Consider the following 20,781-nt stretch of genomic DNA (forward strand, 5'->3'; position numbering starts at 1 on the left):
TGCACGGTTTGGCACCCACATTGTGAAAATCTCCACTGCTGAATTCCCATCTGCAGGCCCAGCAAAAGAAAACTACTGAATGCCACAACTTTTAACTGATCAAGGCCAGCCAGACACTGTTTTATCCCAAGGGGTCTTGCTTTGCCACCTGACGATGAAAGAAAGCCCTGCCATGATCAAAAAACTGTCATGGAGTAAGGGAGAGCTTGCCATGGCCCATGGATTTGGGAGGGGTTATTTGATGTGACTGCAAATGTTGTTTTTCCAACCACGCACTTCAGGGGGTGAATTAGCTGAGTTGCTTTGCCCTGGCTTATCGTGCATGACTGAGAGATGAGAACACATCCCAAAACACTGGAAGACGCTATCTTTAGATTTTTCTTTTCTGTATATACAGAAATATATATATACAACCATTATAAATAGGATTTTTCTGTTCACAAATGTTCTATGCAAATAAATGCAGCATATCTCTGGTTAACTAAGCCCAGTCAGCCAGAATTGACAGATGCTGCCCCAGGGGCTGTTTGGTGTCTGGATGGCTTTCCCTTTCAAGGGAAGGGCTGGGGATTAGGCTTTTTCCCCCTCTCCCTCCTATTTCTAATCGATCTGAATGTCCTGGAACACATATGCAAAAAGCTTTCAAACAGGCACCATTTGTGAAAGCACCATTTGCAAAAGTGCAACAGAGAGATCAGACTTCAGCCCTACAGCCAGAGGCTGAAGCAATGTAAACTAGCAAGTTTGTTAATGCTTTGTTACAGTTCAGTAAATATGCAATGCGGCTGTAGTTAAGGTGATGTTTCCAGCTTTTGCAAGGTTAAATTCAAGGCTGGTGGAGGCATCCTATGTTCCTCAGGCAACAGAGATATCCCTGTCTAGCTACCTTTGCCTCCACCACAGCTGTTCTGTATGCCTGAAAGGATGCTCTGCATGCCTGAAAGGATGTTGTTTTGTAGCATAGTTTAACAAGTTTGCTTATCTCTAGGCAGAAGCATTCATTATCAAAAAGGCTTGAAATGGAAACCGCTACTGTTCGTGTGTGTGATAGTGTAACCAATCCGTCTGGTGGAGGAGGGATCTGGCACCTGACTGTGTACGTGGTGGGTTGGAGGTGGAGCAGATGGACCGGACTGGTGTGTGGCCAGGTCAGTCAGTCTTTCAGCAGACAGGTGGGTCTGACCTCCTCGGGTAGCTTTGTGACAGCCCGAGCTCCCAGCGCAGAAGCCAGCCAGCCTTGCTGGCCGAGGGCTGACGCATTGCTTGCCCTTGCAGTTGTAGCACATTCTTGTGTGGACACTGGGATTCCTTTGCAGTTGGTGATTCTGGGCCAAAATCAAGCTTGCACCAAGCTTGCGTCAGAGACTATTCTGCATGAACAAGTGGGTCAACCATTTAGTGTAGGTGAGACCTAGTAAGAATGACATCTAAAGGGAAGGTACAAGAAGGGGTGTGAGAATTAATGGGAATGGAGGGAGAAGGAGATACCAGAGCACATGCACCTCTGGTTGTGCAAGTTGTGTTGCAAATCTTAATGCTGTCCCCAGCCAAGAGAGAACTGGGCCTGCTGAGAAACGAGCATTGCTGTGCCACTCTATTGCTTGTCTCTCATAGAAGTGTGTGATTTTTTTTTTTCTGGGGACTGTGCTGCATCTCAGGCTCTGTGTTACCAGGATTTAGAGTTATGTTTTCCACATCTGTGTTGTCTGTGGCAGGTTGAGAGATGGCCGTATTTCCCCAGGTTTGTATTATTAGATTTCCCCATGGCCACAAACTGACAGTCACCCCTGTAGCAAGAATCAGTGGATCCCATTGTTCATCAGAGGCGTGTACTCATCTTCCTCATAGGTGTAGTAGCGAGTGGTGATGGTCAGTTGTGTGAAACGAAGGGCTTGCACTAGTGCAGAGTTGTGGTGACATGTTCTTGAAGCCGTCTGTCTCCAGGATAGATAGAACAGCAGCAGGTCACAGTCCCCCAGCAACACCCTGACAAAGGAGTAAGGTTACCCTTCGTTCTGGGAAGGTGCCGCCTGTTTGTAGTGGTCACCTTGTGTTTCAGAGCAGTTTAATTTCTTTGATCTGTGCAGGCTTAAGTCCTGCAGATTTTCACAAGAGCAAGGACCGTTTCTGCTGTGAATCGTCATTGATGTGCTTCTGGGATCAACAGCTTATTTCCTTAAAAGCACTTTGGAAGCCATCAGCCAGCAACAGCTCTTAGATGCTGCTGAGCTGGGAGGAAGATGAACTGTGCACAGTGCTCTGCAAGTGTCGTGCTTCTAATTCTTTGAGAAACACCATTTCATCAGCTGAATAGTTGCTCTAATGTGCTGATTGCCGGGGAGCTGGTTATTCCTTAAGGCTTTCAGTGCTGCAGAAGAAAAAAAATTCAGGGAAAGAAGAGAGTTAGTGTGTACGCCTCCTTGCCTCCAGGCAATTTTGTATTCAAAAGCAGATATATTTATTGCAAAAATAAAAGGAAAAAATGTATCTGTGATAGCAGTTGAGTGGCTTCAATGTTTTTCAGAGGCTAATGGTGACTACTTGAGCATGAAGGATAAGAGATGCAGGAGAGATGAGGAAGGATTTTTTTCTGTTAGATTGTAATGACGTTTTCAGTGTGAAGTGATACAATTCCCCCGTGTCTCTTGCGGGTTGCCTGCTCTGACCTTGGTGGGGTTTACTTTATTTATGGCCTTGAAGCCCGTTCAGGCTATTCAAGGATGTATGGTCAGTTCTGCACTCATCTGCAGGTTTCCTGTAGGGGCAGGAATATGTCATGTGAGCCCCCTGTCCCCCGGTTTCCTGGCCAAAAGGCATTCCTTCTGCCTTGGGCTATCCTTAGCCACCATCCCAGCAGGCCTTACCCTAAAACGGCCTTCAGGTCAGGCCTCAGCACGCCTCTCCCATGCTGGTGGGCAACAGTGCCATCTCTTCATTATTTCAGATACTTTAAGCTGAAAAAAAGGAAACTTTAAAAAGAGATAATTATGCCTCAGAGCTGTGGGGTGATGCATGGGTCAAGCACTGCTCAGCAAGGAGACAGCTGTTGGGCTCTAGACAGCAGCGGCCCTCAGCAGCGTGCCATGAACTGAGCAGCAGCGCTGGACTGAGAGTTGAGATCAGGTCCCATGGCAGATGTCTTGTGCAGAGGAGACCGTCCCCTGCAGGGCTCTGTTGCTTGCCTTTCTGCTCTGGATGTCACCTGTTCGGCCATCAGAGATGCTCGCTTCCCCGGCACACGCCTACTGCAAGAGCCTGTTTGTAAATCAGTTTTCCACATGTGCCTGTTGTGTAGCCAAAGGCAGCTACATTACTGTTAAACGCGCTTGGAGATGGCTGCCAGCATAGCAATGACAGCAAAGTACCAAATAGGTGCTACAAAACCTGCCCTGGAAGGTGGGCTGATGTTGAGGCAGCCCTGATGGATCCAGATCCCCTAGCAGCTGTGACTCTGCTTCTCCTAGGACTTCAGTTAGTGGGCTGTGAGTTGGTTCCTGTGAGCTATGCTTATGCGTTTGCGTGATGTCTAGACATAAGCCAGTGGGGTTTCCTTGCTGAGCAGGAGGACGATGGGTCCTGCGTGCCTCCTTAAGTGTTGTTTTTTTGTGCGTTAGCCATAATGACATGGAAATAGCTGTCGGCATGGATGAAACCTTCCCAGCTACTGATGCAGCTGTGTGCTGAATCGTACTGAGGCAGAGTAATTTTTGTCTGAAAGTGCTTTTTCTAACAGTAAAATTGAATCTGTCAACAGGTAATTTCATAAATCCGGAGAAAAGAAATCCTGTGCAAGAATGAACTCGGAGTAAATGCTTTATTGATTATGGCATTTTTTTTCTTAATTCTTGCCGTTGGAGGAGGCAGATGTGTCAGTGTTAAAACTGAAATTAAAATTATGGCCCTGATATTCCAAATGCTTCTGTGTTGTACACGTGGGAGTAGCCTAAGGCTGGAAGGAGATTTGATATGGAATAGGGGGAGGAGATGAAGGCTGCACAGCATCTTTGCCACCGTAGGCCTAGGAGTAGGTGGCCTCTCCAGTAGGGCCTGGGGGATTGCCTTGCCTGGATGTCCCCATTTCACCCCACAGACAGTGATTGTATCCCTGCACGTCTTCACTTGCTACGTCCACGTTAAGGTAGTGGTAGGACAGCTGTGCATTTAGCAGTTAGGAGCAATCCCAGCTCCCTCTAACGTAACTCCCTGAGGTATATTAGTTTCTTGCTCTGAGCTTTGGGCTGGCAGCAGAACAGGTGGTGAATTGAGGAAGGAGAAAACGTCTAGCAAAAATGTCACCAGAATGCCCTCTTTTGGGACAAGACTTGCATAGAAGCTTTAATCCTACGTGTGCAAACCAGCTCCGTTTAGCTGAGTGGAAGAGCCCAAGCAGAAAGGCCTTGGTCTAGGAAAGCATGTGTGCCTGGGCATCTGTTGCTAGCGGTGCCCAGGAACGGCACTTTCTGTCGTGGGGGACAGAATCAAGTCACAGTGATGGGAACCGCTAGGAACAGCAGGTTGGTCACGTAGCACGCGTTTAGCTCCCTCTTTGTGACTGCACGGCTTGGCCTGGGCTTCAGTAGCATACCGCGGTCTCCCTCCCACCCCGCAGATGTGTCTGGAGAATGGGGTTACGGAGTGGGAGGGAGGCTCTCGATAGAGTTCCCGACGGATGGGGACAATCCTGTGCTCGAGGGAGCCAGCAAGACACTGCCCACCCCCAGTTGTAGCCTGCTCCCGTCCCTGTTGTGTGTCACATCGCTGGAGACAGCTTCTCTGAGGCGCTTGAGAAATCTTGTGCAGAACCAGCTCCCCTCTTATCCTGAAGCCCCCCAACACAGGGAGCATCTCGGCTTTTGCATAGCCTTTGCAGTCAGGATATCACTTAGTTCGGCTCCTGGAGTACTTTCTCCGTGTTCCTGCTTTCCGCCTCCCTCGTCCGTCCGCAGTCTCATCAAACTGAGCCTCCTGCCTGTCAGTGCTCACTTTACTTCTTGGCTAGTCCCTAAACCTGCAGTTTGTCAATAAGCCGAACGCTCGGAGAGTGGTCATCTCCTCTGGCCCCTGCTGCTGGCTGGTGCTTTCCCTGGCAGCCTGAGTTTCTATTGCAGTTTTGCAGGGTTTATTTTGAGAGGCATAGGTATGAGTCGATTAAGAAATGCAATTAAGCCCTTGCCAACCCAGCCTCTGGAATTGCCGGCAGCAATGTATTTTTAAGTAGTGCTTAGTTTTTTTGCACGGCTTGGGCTTGGGGGGGAGGAAGGTCTTTCAGGCCTTTATTGCTTGGGGCTGCATTCACTGCTTTCCTCTTCCTGCTCCTTGAAGCCTAGGTTTGTCTGGTATGTGTGTAAACATGAACCATCTTACACAACATAAAGCTTGTAGGGGGATGGAGGATCTTTTACTCCATCTGCTGATATCAGAGTGGGGAGACAGACTTTTCGGCTCACAAGCCCTTCTAAAGGGAAATGTAAATGTCCTGCTTTGGAAATACAGCTGCTGCTGCTAGCTTCAGCACAGCGCTAGCATTTATATTCACTGTTCAGAGGCGTGTAGAGGGACTGCTGTCATTCAGCAGTCTGGTTTGATCCTGACCTGGGATTGCATGTGCTTTACTGCATTTTTGCTAGTTGTATTTTTCTCAAAGTTGGGGAATTTTTTTAAAGGTTTGGGAGCGGTATGGGAAGAAGTTAGAGCAGGAAGGAAACCTTGGATGTCATTAGGACAAACAGAGGTAAAAGAGAGGAAAGAAGGACTTTGGAAAAAAAATATTTTTCCAGTTAAAAAAAAAAAAAACACAGTGAAAATTTCTGTGAAGTAATCACGCTATTTCCAAAGCAACATTTTCATGTAAAAAAAGGGTTACGCAAGGCCTTGATTTTGACAGGCAAATGCTTTGTTGGGAACATAATCTGTGCCCCCTACTCCCCCCCTTCCTCTGTAGTTTGAGGTGTGAAGTCCTCTTTATGGGTCATTTATAGTGCTTGAATCCTAAAATTGTTTCCAGCACTTCATGCACTTTAAAGCAGGAGCGAGATTAACCCAGTGAATTTCAGGATTTCAGCTTTGAATAGCCCCAGATAAGAGTGGTGATGCAGGCAGTTCATTTCTCATCGTTCTCGCTGTCTGGCTACCCAAGGCGCAGCCGTTTCTGGAGCGCAGGGGTGCTGAGAGAGGGTGCGATGCTGAGAGCCTGCCCGTGTCGGTAGCTGTGCCGGTGGCAAATGGGACGATGACTCTCCCTTTTCCTTTCTACAAGCCAGCAGCACTGGGAAGGAAGCAGAAGGGAAGCAGTATCTTGGAGCAGGGCACAAAGCACTGTCTAGTCAGGAGATCACCCCTATGTTAGCTTGCGGATCCATTAGAAAAAGCATGCAGCTGGTGGGGCATTAGCAGAGTTGCCAGTCAGCTCTGATACCAGTACATAAAAGGAGGAGCTGTAAAGTACAAAATTTTGCAATGAATATTCCTTAGGTAGGTTTCTGTCCTGCCGCTCCTTTACTACCAAGATAGAAAATGAGTTTTCAACACCAGACCTGCTAAAGCAGGGTTGGATTCTCCACATAGTGCAGTATCCTCCAGAAAGACAGGTTAGAGAGCTGAAGCTCGAAATGATTTTCCCATGCCAGGGAAATGCACAAGCTTTTGGTTTGATTGGGATGAAGAGTTTAAACATAAAAGCCCTTCACAGACGGTCTGGTTCTGGTTGTTTCTGTCGGTGTGAAACACATTTTCAGTTCTTGAGGTTTTTTTTCTCCATTCGTTGTTATTCCTGCTGTCTACTTTCCTCCAAATTGACTTAAAACTTGGGATAAAAGCAAAAAACGTGGAGTTATTCGTTTAGAAAATGTCGTGCAGAGACTGAACAAAGGCTGTTTTAAATTGAGAGTCCTCCAGAGAGCTAAACGCAGGCTTGCTCATCCGCTCTAAATCCTTGCCTGAACTTTGCTATGTCGTCAAGCCCCCTGAGTAAGAGAGTTCGGAAGAAGGCAGATGGGAAGCTGGCTAAGAGCTTTGGCACACCTTGCCAAATGGAGCCTGCAGCCAGCCTTTGGTGGGGGAAAATGGCCATCCAAGCGCTGCACGATACTTTTACCTGTCAGAGGTCTGTGGAAAATACTGAACGTCTGTTGCAGTATGTGCTGGCCGTTCTGGGCAGGACAGATGGAAAATCTGTCCTAGCGTTATTACTTAGAAGTAATAAGGCACAGGGTGTGCAGAGGATACCTGAAGGCCTTCTATGCCACAGGCACGCTCTGAGGTCCGGTGGGGTGCCTGGGTGGCGCGTCCTGGTGTGTTTTAGCATGAGTTAGTGCCAAGGCGTTGTTACGAAGGACGGGCTCCTGGATCCCTGCAGGAGCAAGGCTCGTAGATACATGGGGGTGCCCTCTGACTCCTCCAGCAGTGATTGGGAGCTGCCCAGGAATTTTGAGTGTCCTCATTTAGGACCTGGAGGCCTGATCTCTGCTCAGGTCCTGAGGCCAAGCTGAGGATTGGGGCCGAAGCAATGCAGCGTGCAGACAGGGCTGGATTCAGAAGAGAATTTAACCTCCTCAGCAGCATTTGGAGCTGGCCCCTTTGACAGTGCCGGGGGGCACCAGGCACTGTTTGCCAAGACCATCGAGGTGGTGCCTGGTGCCCCTGGCATGGGTGTGAAATACAAGACCGTCACTTCAGTCCTAATGCCCAGGAACAATCTCGCTGCTTGCAAGGGCTCAGGATGGGCTGCGATCAGAGCGTCGCTGCCTTCTTTGTCCTTTTGCCTTGTTATTCCTTAGTAAAATAGTTGTAATTAAGTCTGTGCTGGAGCAGCAGTACGAGATGTGGCTAACAGAAACGACGCTTCCTCCTGGACTCCCTGCTTGTTCTGGAGCTCCGCTCGCTAACCGGCGAGACAGGCTGGGAGGAAGGCAGAGGTGACTCGCTGCATAATTCATCCCTTGCTTGTTCTCAGCTTTGAAGTGGAGTCCTCACAGGTCAGGAACTGCTCCAGGGGTGAGAGCTGGCGCTGGTGCAAGAGGCTGTGGTGCAAAGACGAGCCCGGGCTGTGTGCTGGCCTTTCTGCACTGTGGCCTATGCTACTGTGTCACTCATTTTACTGCGTGCTCTCTGTACATTTCTGGGGGGAGAGAACACCGGTAGCGGTCCCCTGCAGTCACCGCTGCTGGGGCTGCACAAAAGAGAAGGCTGAAAAATTGAGCCCAGCTTTTTCCCAGCTGGGCTATTACCCAGATGCGGGTAATTGTGTGAAATCACATGTTTTCATAGGGCATGCGCAGGCACTGGGAAGTTCGTGGCACTGGCACCGCTCAATCAGTGTCAGTGGCACTATGAGGATTTCTCTCAGCTAAGTATCTAGAAACTCTGCCGCAGGTTTCTCCCTGCTCTCTTGACTTTTCCTCTGGATTTTGGTTGCAATCTGTGGAAGAGTGTGACCCCCTGACCGCACACACTGCCCCTCGTGTGATTGAATCCTCGCAATCTCCCAGAGCTGATATTTCCTTCTGATCATCCCTGCTGCCTCCTCTGTCCCACAGGAGCTGCCTTGCCTGTCTGGCAAACAGACGTGGAGGGTGTGCAGCTAGCCTGGCTGTATACGTTTCCTCTCCCTTCGCTTGCTCATTTTTCTCCTCATGTTTCTGAGATCTGCAGTGGAGCAAAAGGGGCCCTTCTAGTGCTGCTTTGTTGCTCTGTGTGTCCTGTGAGACCTAGGTCTCAGCTCTCAAAGGGATGGACAGGGCCCGAGCAGGCTGGCCTCCAGTGAAGGCAGCTCCGTCTGCTGCTCCATCTGGACCTTGAAAGTATTTGCCATAAACTGTAGTAAGACTTGTACCTTATTTTTTATTTGATATTTGCTGATTTCTGCAGAGGCACCTGTGCCGTGGAATCGATGGGAGGAAGAAGGTCATATCCAGCAAAGCTTCTGGCAGTCCCTTGTCTGGCCGATATCTTGGCTGGGCCCTAATCCCCGTGATGGTCTCTGAGTCCCTAGCTAATTCTTGACCCCTCTCTTGAGGTTCCACACCCCTCCTGAGGTAACATAATTTGCTCCACATGAGGCTATATTGTGCCTGTCTCATGTTAATGTCCTTCCAGGCCAATGCTTTGCTCCTGGATTTGCCACCCAGGTCGTGGATGTCGTTCTGCTATCTTTCTCTCTTTTCCCATGTTCTCCTTTCAACGAGGCAGTGTCTCCCACGTCTTTCCAACATGAGCTGCTCTTCTACCCTGCTTGGCCCTTTGAATCATTGAAAATGTGAGGGGGGGAGGAAAAAAAACACTCACAAGACCAGAAGACCAAATCACGATATACATGTTCTCTGTATTCCACTGGAAAATTTCCCCCTTAGTCTGTGGTCAATGGTGCTGTCCTCTCCTGGCACACAGAGTATTGCCCATCCTGCAGGCCCATTTATCTCTAGAGGATCCTCTGAGCCACAGGCAACTCTGTTAACCTTTAGGTGTGGGGAGATGGACCAGCCTAGGAAGCCGTAGGAGAAGCTAAACCTGCTCTCTTCCCTTGTCTGGGGCTGTAGTTGTCTGTGGAGGCATCCATAGAGATGGCTTTGACCCAGGTTGTGCACTGCTCGCTGCTGAACTGGAGGGAGACGTAGTGGCAGCAGGCAGGACATGGCTGTTGTCAGAAGCACTGGAGTTGAGGCTGCTTCTGTGCAGCTCTCAGGTGCCACCTAAATTACTGTTCCTCTTCCTCCTCTGCAGGTGAATCTGGTCCTGAATGAAGGGAAGTCCCTGGGCCTCATGATCCGAGGGGGGGCAGAGTATTCCCTGGGCATCTACATCACTGGCGTGGATAAAGGCTCCGAAGCGGAGAGCACTGGCTTAAAGGTAAGAACGACTCCAGAATGGCTTGGTGCAGGAGGGAGAGCATCGCACACAGTAGATGCGAGGGCAAGGCCGTGTGGCTACGCTGCTGCTGCTGCTCCTGCCCTTCAGCCCCTGGCTAAGCAGGAATCTCAGCAGAGAGGTAAATGTTGCGTTTCTGGGGATAGTTTTTCTGGGCAAGTTTTTCAGATGTTTTGGAAACAAAGCCCAGAGGGAGCATGGATGCTGTGGAGAAAGAAGTGCAGCCTTACAACTTGTGAAGTTGTACCTGCCTTCTGCTTTAGCACACCCCCACACCTCATTTCTCAACCTTGAGGACAGGCCAGGGTTGTTTTCGGTGTAGATGCCTGAGGCTGCAGCCCAAACAGGGCAGGTGAAGAGGAGAAGTCACTCTCACCTCCCTGAGCTGGCAGGGGAGAGTTTTTCATTAAAGCTCCTGGTCTTATGCCCTCTTCCTGCATCTCAAATCCAAACCTATTATGTTTGGAGCTGGCACAAGCCAAGTTTTGCACAAGGTGCTGCTCTCAGTTTGCCTGCAGGGAATGTGTTCAGTGGCTGCGATAAGGGGAGGCCAGGCTTGCTGCAGTGGGAGCAGGTGCGTGCTAGTTTTCTCCTGCAGTGCAGGCATTTGCAAGAGTCCTCTCTTAACAAGCAGAACCAGCAGGGTCGCCCTCAGGGCTAGATCAGAGCTTATCTATTAGCAGCCCAACCTGGTGCGACTTCCAGCTATGTCAGGCTCCCTCCATATTCAAACAGTTTTGTAAAAGATGCTCTGTGGCTTGGCTTGGAGAGCTGGTATTCATCCCCTCTGAGGTGGGACTGCTCTGGTCCTGAGTTGGCTGCACTTTTGCTATGGACCTCTTGTAAAGCAGGACCATGCATCTCTTTCATCAGTAGAAGGCCCCACCATGTACGCATGCACTCACATCACCGCTGGGCTCCCCTGTCCTTAATGCTGTGCAAGGTCTCAGAACAGGATGGGATGTCCTGGGATCTCAGCTGAGCCAGGAAGGGGCATTGGAGGAGGTTTAAGATTTTATGTTCTAAAGCGTTTGCTAATAAAATAAGTTGAAAAGGAAGCAGTTGGACTTTGGGGAGTATCTCAGTGCTGCTGATAGATGGGGCATGTTTGAGACGCAGGTTTAAGCTGTAGTGTTTTACTTCACAGCTCGGAGGCTCTTTTTTGAGGTTTTTCTCTTCTCTAAATGACCCAGCTCCCTGTGAACACGTTGTGTACCTTTTGCTTCCTTGCCAGCACAGTTCCATGGGCCCCGAGAGAGTTTTCTCGGGTGTTATCTTGCTCTGCTCCTTGTAAAGACTTGATGGATATTAATCTCCTTAGTGTTCTCACAATTCACTACAATAGTGCTGGGCTGCTGATTATCGAGGGGTAAACCGCTCTGATCCCCTCTCCGTATTGTAAAGTGATGTGTCTCTCCCTGGACCAACCCTGGAGAGTTTAGGACTAAGCCTCCAGTTTTTCTTGGATAACCTGGTAAAGTCACTGTGCTTACCTGTCAGGGCTGGTAGGCCGAAGAGGGTCGACCGTCGTCTGATGGAGAAGCTGTGGTTTGGGTTGGGACAGACGCAATCTCATTTCTCAAGTTGCTTCGGAACAAAAAAGTTAGATGTAACTTGGGCACTGAGGTCACCAGGGCTCCTGTGATAAGCAAAGTAGAAAGAGGGAGGCATTTGATGGGGTAATTCAACCATTTCTGAACTTAGTTATCCACTGCAGGTTCTCGTTTCTTTTACTTAGAATGAAAATACCTCTAATTTGGAGGTTTGGATCAGAGCCTTAATCTCTTTCTCAGATCCTCAGCAGGAAAATACCCTTATGGGCCTTGCTATGTGAAGGGGGGCATTTGGGTACTAGATATTAGGGGCAGTGTGAGTTTTCTAGGGAGATGGCTGAGTGTTTTTCTCTGCTCACCCTTCCTGTAACCCAGCAATCTGTCTGTGCTGCAGAGAGATGACAGGGGAGGGATGGATGCTGAAGATAGCTGCTTGTAAGGGGCTGCTAAAGATAGCTGGGAAAAGCGACTGTTTGCAGGCTGAAACTCACTCTTGAGGGTCCTGCAAGGGCAGGGAGGGGGTCCACAGATCAGAAAGGGGTGAAAGCTGCTGCTGTAAAATCACTGCTCCCTGCAGACCGTCCTTCTCTCCCGGAGCATACACTGCACCTCTGCGGTGGCCACCTCGAAACCACGCTGCCTGCCTGCTACATCAGGGTACGCAGCCATCCCCCCGGGGTGTTGATGAACGTTTCCTCATCGGCACAAGGTCATAGTGAGGGGCAGCAGGGACGGTGCTCTGGGGCACAAGGATCTAAAGACAAAGATGGTAACAGGCACAGGACAATTTGTTTCTTCCTAAAAGAGCAGGAAAGAGGGGCTGGCTGGAGCAGCCCCAGGCGTCATGTGGGTCACTTTGCTGAGTCAGAGGACCAGCTGTCTGGCAGCAAGCCTGTTTGTCCCGAGTGCCTGCTGTCCCAGGGCCAGAGTGTCAGCCTCACCTCATAAATACCTGGGAGATTAATGGTAGGAAAAGGTAAGAAGTTGCATTTTTTTTTCCCAAGGTTATTTCTGCTAGTTTTCATGTTTGGTGCTTCCATATTGTTTTCAAATCCCTCTCTTGGCTGCACAGGGAAAATTGCTGCTTTTCTTGGTTCAGTCAACCTGCTGGTGACCTCAGCACAGCGAATGGCACACAGCATGTTCATACATGCGGGAAGACTCATAGCAGGCTCATCAAGAACACAACTTTTCTTTTAACGGCTTTTCTTTTTATTATCATTATGTATAACACATGGCGTTATCTCTCTGCCTCTTGTTTCATCTGCGCCACAAAGGCGAGAAGATAATCACACGGGCTGCCGTCGATGTACGCGGCGTGATCTGTGCTGCTCCCCTCCGACTCTGCTGAGCGAGCTTTCCCCGGTCCGTGGCAGTCTGTGCGAGGCATTGTGCAGCGAGCGTCTTTTCACGCTGGATCCTCTGCTTATTGATTCTTTATGTCTCTGTCCTTGCTGTGCTGTTTTCTAGTAACTGATTTGTGCATGCCAGTAGGCCAACGCTTTCCTCAGTGTCAGGCAGCACACGATTTCAGATAGGCCCACACACTTCCCTCCCTGATTTGAATATGCTGCAGGCCATACATTTAGAACTAGTTTGTGATTTGGAGATGAAGAAAGGCCTTTTATGTTCTGCTGTTAGAGACAGCCTGGCATGGACTGCATCCACACGCTCCCTAAGCTACTCCAGCTGGTGGCAGAAGGGATGCGATACCTTCTAAGGGAAGATAAGGGAAGAACTGGTGGTTAAATGTGGTTTCCAGATAATTTGTCGTACTCAAAAATGGAAAGATTGCATTTTTGTTGAGCGTGGGCATGATCCCACCTTGCTGGCGTCGATGGGCAGGTTCCTGCTGACCTCACCTGCCATTGGTACTTCTATGGGTTAGGCTGCTCCCCTGATGCTTCTCTTTCTTGCTCACCAGATACATTAGAGACGTTCTGTCAGCAGATAAGTAACTACAGTCCTTTTTTGAGCATTATCTCAGGGACAAGGAATAAAACCTCCTTTATGATGAGTTTTTGAATCTGGTGTCTAAGTCCTGGGTTTTGTTCTCTGCCCTAGCACAGATTCACTGTGAGCTCGGGTAACTCGCTTTGGGCTACGCTCTAGCAGTTTAACATCCAATGTGTTGTAGGTACCTTTAAACTCCTTTTAGTTTGGTGCCTAAATGGGACTAGGTTTTAAGGAAATCCGTCTCTAACATAAAGCACTGAAGAGATGTACTGTGACGGGGGACAGACAAGGCAGTTCCTAGAAAGCGAAGACTGGGCAACATGTTTTTGCATAAAACATTATTTGCTTTAAAAAAAAAAAAAAAAAACAGATTTGTTACCAGAATTTTTTATGAGCTGATTGTGCCAAACTCTTCATTTTAGGTAAAGTAGTACCCCAGAAATCCTTCTTGCATCCATGGATCCAAATCAGAAATTTTGAATGTTTTAATAACATTTTTGAAATGTCCTTAATTGTTTAAAGGGCAAACAACTGGTGATGTTGAAAACTAGTGAAAATCAGGGAAGTTTCTCTCAGGCCTACAAAGCTAGACTTGCTTTCACCTGCTACAGAAACAGGGGCTGCAGCCACAGGAAAGGGATCCCAGAAGGGGATCTAGCTCGCGCTGCTGCCAACAGGTTAAAATCATACCGAGTTGGATGCCACCGCTCCACCCCTAGGGCTTCATGGCCACGAAGCAGAACACTCTGCAGGTACCAGCAGAAAACAAGCTGGATCACTGCAGCCAGTCAATATTTAAATATTCATATTCTTGGCCTTGGCACCCTTTATGTTTATTCATTCACGAAGCTTTTGACAATGCGTTTTTTGGGCATGTTTTAAAATATGCTGCCTAGGTGTAAGTTCTCTTGCTGAAGAAATGCAGAGTAGCAGAGGACTGCAGAGTAGAAATGTTCGCTAGTCTTGTTTACTTTCAGCTTCTGTCATTTCTGCCCGGTTCGTGACGTACGTAGTGATGCTGTACCTAGGCTAAGCTTGTTCTGTTGGAGTTCTTGGCTCTGCGCTGCCTGATTTTTTTTTTTTTTTTCCTCATTCATTTTTTTCTGGCTTTGTATTTTGTCTCTTTTTTTTGAAGCATTTTTTTTCTCCTTGACCTTTACATGAGAAATAGCAGATTTCAAGTAGCTTGCTTTAGACAAATAGCTCAATATGAGTTCCCAGCACAAAGGGTGGGGTAAAAAGAGGCTACCACAATCCATATGTATCCATATACGAGAGAAGGAGAGAAAAAGAGAGACACTAAATAGGAAAAGGTAAATGATTTTACATCAACAGTGGTATTCATGAAGCTGCATCTGGAATACAGGCTTGTATTTTGGGGTCTACATGTGGAAAAGATGCTGGAAAAGCAAACCAAGAGCCTCATGGCTGATTCAAAGGCTGGGGAATAAGCTGTATAGTGAGGAATGTAACAGGATGTGTGGTTGTTGTATGCAAGATGTAACCTCTCCGCTGAAGGCAATGCCAGAGGCAGCTGGAGTAGTCCTTGGCATGATGTCCCCACTTACCAGGATGGAAGGACTTAAGGTCCTTTCATTCCCCTGTCCTTCGTCTTACATTTTATTGTAAGGCGCTTAGGGAAAAGTCTATGTTTTCAAGCAGCATGTGGCACCCTCTGCTCCCTTTCCTTGCTCCCAAATCTGTGCCTGATCCTTCTGGTAGGCTGTGTTGGCCTCGTTTGACATGGATCGTCTGCCCTGGCATTTTTAGCCCACCCATTTCCCAGGCTGAATACCTACTTATTTTTCCCCAATTCTTAGTTCAGCTGTTTCCAAATTGACTCATAGTTTTTCCTACTCGTATTTTTAATTTTTAAGGTGTGTTTTTGTTAATTTATTTGTGCTAGAGAGACTCCTACTTTAGTGGTGCCCATGAGTGTAATTTAACCTCTGTTCAAGCACGTTAGTGCCATTAAAGAAGGCTAGTGCTAATGCCAAACTGTTTGGCATGCTATTAGCCCTGTTATTCCCAGCTCAATTTGGTGTCATTTAACATTAACTCTTTTTTAAAATACCTTATGTAGTTTTCTGTCTGCATGACTGAATTTTTCTCTGAGACAAATTCGTATATTTTTATGAGGTTTTGGAGATCAGAACCCTTGTGTGAAGTCCAGAAAGATTCGACCTCATCCCCCTTTGCCATGCTTTTCTGCCTGTCTTCAGAAGGAGAGGCAGCCAAGCCCATCATCAAGATATGTTATTCCTAAACTTCTGCTGCTCATCTGTGGTTTATTACCTTTTGTATGTCCTGTTCAACCCCTGCATTTCAGGGTAAATTTTCCCTTGGAAATGAAAACAATTCCATTTTCAGAAGAGTTCAGGCACTCGGCACATCCCATTATGTTCCCCTGCCATGTGCTGAGCACAACTGAAAATTTGCTCCTGAAATACCCAGGTCAATAACTTTTTTGTGTGTTTTATAATTTCTTCCTTTATTTTGTGCTGATTAGGATCTGTGCGTATAGCAAATAATTTGCCAGGGTCAGCCTTTGTTTTCCTAGACACTGCATTTGCATCTCTGCAGTCGTTTGTTACCTTCCCAGTTGTCCTTGACTTTGGGGGGGAAAAAATGATTTTCTGTGTTAATTAGCAAAAATCCTTTCCTGCCCTAATAGGAGTATATCATCCAGATAGGCTGATTTATAGGTACTTGGACTGTCCAATGATTCTCTTACCTGCCCTTCACCAGCAATTATTCTTGCAAGGTCCTTTTTCCACACACTAGGTGCACAAATGCAAGTATTTTGTGGCAGGTTACTCTCACCCGTTGTTAATATTCTGGCATCACTAGATAGAGGTCTTCCTAGGTAGATACTGTACTAGTGGAGTGCAAGAGACCAGAGAGCCACAAAGGACTTTATCTGAACAAATGATGAGGAAGCGATGGAGGACAGACAAGGATAGATGAAGGAGTTTGTCCAGCGCCACGCAGCAGATCAGTGGCAGATGCAAGATGTGACACAGCAGCCTATCACAAGGTTGCTCCATAGCGCTCCTGATGTGAAGGCAGTGTCCGCTGGCAGAACAGCCCACCGGAGCAGTTGCTGTCCTGGATTTGGGCTGTCCTCACCTCGATGCTTAGCTGTATCAGCCCAAACACCTTTGCTGTGCTTCACCCCCACGTTGCACTTTCTGCTGCTCTAGGACCTGCAGTGATGAATTTGTTCATGAATTTAGGGCTCATGATGCTCTGTTCTCCTCTTTGCGACGTCCTGCCCGGGAGTCCCTGTTACTGGGAGGGCTTTCTGGGTTCCTTTTGTGCGATTCTTGAGGGGAGAAACTGGAGACTGGCTCGTTACATCTGTTTAACTATCTTGAACAAATAATCGTGAACATTTAATCCTTGATAGGAAAAACTATTAAAGATTCATAATTGGAATAAGGCTGTGCAATAGAATTTGAATTTTCTACCGTTTTGGTGCTGCAGTGAACCCAGCACTCCTCCTTTTAGCAGCAAAATCCACTCCAATGTGAATTGTCTGGTGCATTAAAGTGACCTCAGAGATGATACTCATTACACCTGAATATGCATGTCTCTTGGCAGTTTAGTCACCAGCATAATTTACCCTCCTGGTTCCATTGGTGGTTAGCAATTTTCTGACAGTTGGTTTAAAGCTGACAGAGCTTGAAGGGAACCTGAGGCATTTCCAGAGATGACTGGGAATGTGGTCATCTGTGTTGTTTGCCTTCCGTGGGGCTCTCTCCCTTCCCTCTTTCTATTTCTTGGTCTCCGTGAATCAACTCAGATGGAGTGGGCTGCCTCTGGGTCTCTTTCTGCAGCTGGTTCAAGGAGGCAGGGCTGGCCCCAGGCTGCCTCTCTCTCAGACCAGTGACATTTCACATCCCCAGCACATGATTCTGGCAGCCGATGTTGGCTCTGCTGTCCACTGGGACCAGGTGTGAGTATCCTGCTTTGACACGACTCTGCCCTACGCCCTCTCCCCTCCAGCCAGCTGGTGCAAATGGCCACCCCCCTCTTGTCATGACCTGCTGAGTCTGACCCAAGCCTGTACTCTCTTTCCTCCTTCCACGGGGAAACCAGAGGAGAGAAAAGCAAGCCAAGAGCAGATGGCTCCTTTTGCAGGGCCTGTTGCTTTGAACCTTTTATTGGAACCAAAAGAGAAAGACGATGCAGCAGGACCCCAGCTTTGACACCACCAGGGCCTTGCAGTGGCTGTTGCAATGCACCTGTCACGTGCTCCCTCTTCCCTGTGAGCTGCAGGCTCAGATCCTTCATCAGCTCAGCTCAGGGACTTGGAGGCCTTGGCTCCCTTCTTGACTAGCTGTAGGACCATGGGTTTATCTCTGATCTACATCAGCTCTTTTGCTTCATTAGCTGTGCGGCTATCCTACTGCATATCAGCACCAGTCTGAGCTCCCTTCCAATGTGCTGCCCTCCAGCCTCACCGAACATCCTCTATCCTTTCATCAGGAGGAAGGATAAGCAGGAGCTCTGACTTTTCACTATTGTCAGCATTATTTTCTATACCTCCATGATGTCCCCACATGTTTATCTCCTCTATAAATTTATCAGGCCTAATCTTTTCAATCTCTCCTTTCACAGACATCTTTGTGTGCCGCTAATTATTGTTGTCTCCCCTCTCTGGAGCTTTGCTTCCTACCTCCCCTTGCTTGGCAGGCAGGACTCACAGCAAGGTCATGCAATCACTTGGATTATTATTATGGCATACCACTAGTTTTAGAGCTTTTTGTGATAGGTTTCTTCTCACAATTTCCCATCATGTGTTTTTGTTGTGGGCTTAGTTGATCCTTCTCAAATCACAGCCACACACTGAACAGAAGCGGTCCATCAGCTGTCATTTCATCTGTCCCCACTCTGTTCATTCAAGAGGCATCAGTCATGTCTCAGCCACGTGTGAAGTTCTGCCTGGTTCTTCAGAGCACCTTTATCAACCCCTTCCAACACCTGTAGTCTGAAGTAACTAAATCAGTTGTTGCTGAAAGATCTTGGCTTTTGCTCCTGTCTAGATCAGTGTAGCTAATTACACCCCTGCTCTGTCAGAAGGGCTTTTTTAAGGCCAAAGGAGTGCAAAGATCACCATGTGCTACCCTCCATGGCCAAGCATTTGCCATCAGCAAGGAGCAGAGGAGAGCAGACCTTCCCAACGCAAGTGGGCAGAAGTGCCTCAGGCCCCTCTTTAGTATCCACCGGCTGATTCCAGCTCCTGTTCGCTTGCTTCTTGGTGCCAAGGAGCCCCTTTCTGAATGGTGAGGTGGAGCTGCAAGCCTTGAACTGGCCACCAGGAACTGGGTCAGGGAGGCATTTGCCTCCTTCCTTCCTCAGCTCTCAGGGTTTTGTGGAGCTCTCCTCTGCCCACAGACAATGAGACTGTCTCAGAGCAGCCTGGCTGCCATTAAGGTGTGCAATTAAAGGAGCAGTTTGCAGTGTAAGGAGTTGAGCAGATTACAGCAACAAGATGACAAGAGGGTCAGAAAGAGGGGGAGAGGCATGCTTCTCTGAATGAAAGTGTGCCCTGTGATGGGGTTACCTAAAGCCCTGGCAGACAAGGGGAGCCAGGCTGAGATCTGATTGCGATTGCTGTGCAGAGGGCTGGCCTTCCCAGGGAGCAGGCAGATGTTCAGAAAGGCATATCAGAGAGGGGAAAAGTTGGACAAGTTTCTACTGCCCACTGGCCTAAGGTAGATGGGTATTACCCCACACCCGCATAACAGCATAGTAACCGTGTGAGGGTGTGTTTCCTTAGTGGATGGCCCAGGGTTAGCTTGAGCAGTGAGACACAAGGTGATTCTGCAGAGCAGGATGCACATGGGGCTGGACTGTTGCCTCTGCTTTGATGGGAGCCCTTCAGGCCAAAACCCTCTCAAACTGATACGGTCAGTCATGCTCCTGTTGAAACTGGCTTGTGCTCCCCAGTGCACCCTTGCCCAATTATGCTGCAGCTGGAACAGCCTCTGGACATAGGGTGACCGTCAGGCTGCTGACAAGGTCAGATCCTGCTTACGAAATGCTCTTGCCGTAACAGGACTCTGGGAACCGTGGTTTGCATCAGTTTCAGACAGCCTGAGGTAGGTCAGTGGCTGACAAGTTGAGCATGGCGCCACAGGCCTCCTGCCCCCGTCATCTGTGACTTGGGTGACAGCAGCATCACAGCCCACCATGTAGCTCTGGCAGCAATCAATCACTGCTTCTCACTGGAATGCATGGCTGTAAGCACCCAGAGAATTATCCCCTGTCCTCTGAAGCTTCCTGGACACAGTGGCAAAATGAGATGGACTGAGCTGAAAGAATTGGAATTGATTCTCCATTTTATTATTTTAGCTTCAGAAATTGTCTCCCCTCCTCCTTTTCCCCTCTTCTTCCCCAAGAAGGGGCTGAGTTATTTAAAGAATGTCTCATCCTGCTTGCACTGCAGCATAAAGAAAATAAGACTGTGTTTTGACAGAGCTGAACAGAAGCCTATGGTTAAGCAAAGATACAAAGGAGCAGTTTAAAGGAGGTGGTTTATCAGAAATGGAGCAAATTGTGATATGCGAGTGAGGAGGAGCTGCATTGAGTGCCCTAGAAGCAAAGAGAAAGAGGAGCCGGGATGAAGAAACGCCAGATGAATGCTGTGTCTTGAACAGGGCCAGGCCATCTAGGAAGCCCCTGATTACAATGAAGGCCTTGGCCACAGAATGAAAGCTCCCAGGAGCAGCAGGGAAAGGCTGGGGAGAAAATACAAGCAGAGGAGAGAGATGAAATCCCAGCTGTCCCAGACCCCAAAGTTCACATAGAGTTGGAAGCTGGGGTGCATTGACCTCTCCATGTTGCACACAGAAATCTGAGGTTCATAGCTGCAGCAGATGGTTCCTGACCTCCCAGAGCAACAGGATGGATTGGGGCTGGAGGCCTTGGACCCTATATTGTTTGGGGGTCATTTCTAACCAAGTGGGTCTGCAAACCTTCAGAGGGGGACTGGGAAGACTGGTCTGACTTAAGATCCTAAATACAGACTCCTCTAAGGTTTACAGCCTGGTCCGTCGCTAGTTGTCAGTTTTAATGTTTGGTCTGACTCCACAGGTAGGAGACCAGATTCTGGAGGTGAACGGCAGGAGCTTCCTCAGCATCCCCCATGACGAGGCAGTGAAGCTGCTCAAGTCTTCCCGCCACCTCATCATGACGGTGAAGGACATTGGGAGGCTGCCCCATGCCCGCACCACCGTGGATGAGACCAGATGGATAGCAAGCTCCCAGATCGGAGAGACCCTTGTCAGCTCAGCAGGGTATGTGCTTGGTGCTAACCTCGTGCAAGTTTGCCATGTAAGACTGCCAACTTAGAGCTCCCCATAGGGTACATACAGTCACCAAGGAAGAGTATAGACCAGGAGCA

The 20,781-nt window shown here is 48.4% G+C and overlaps 1 protein-coding gene across 3 annotated transcripts in view; it reads left to right on the plus strand.

The window, feature by feature from the left end:
* Nucleotides 1-20,781, plus strand: part of WHRN (whirlin) — a 63,359-nt gene that overhangs the window by 24,591 nt on the left and 17,987 nt on the right. For all 3 annotated transcript variants that reach the window (XM_068914922.1, XM_068914919.1, XM_068914920.1), the window contains exons 3-4: nucleotides 9,718-9,843; nucleotides 20,472-20,674. In XM_068914922.1, the coding sequence (XP_068771023.1) occupies nucleotides 9,718-9,843; nucleotides 20,472-20,674 (329 nt within the window). The remainder of the gene's footprint in view (nucleotides 1-9,717; nucleotides 9,844-20,471; nucleotides 20,675-20,781) is intronic.

Source organism: Struthio camelus, chromosome 20 (genome assembly GCF_040807025.1).
Source record: "Struthio camelus isolate bStrCam1 chromosome 20, bStrCam1.hap1, whole genome shotgun sequence".
Lineage (NCBI taxonomy): Eukaryota > Metazoa > Chordata > Aves > Struthioniformes > Struthionidae > Struthio > Struthio camelus.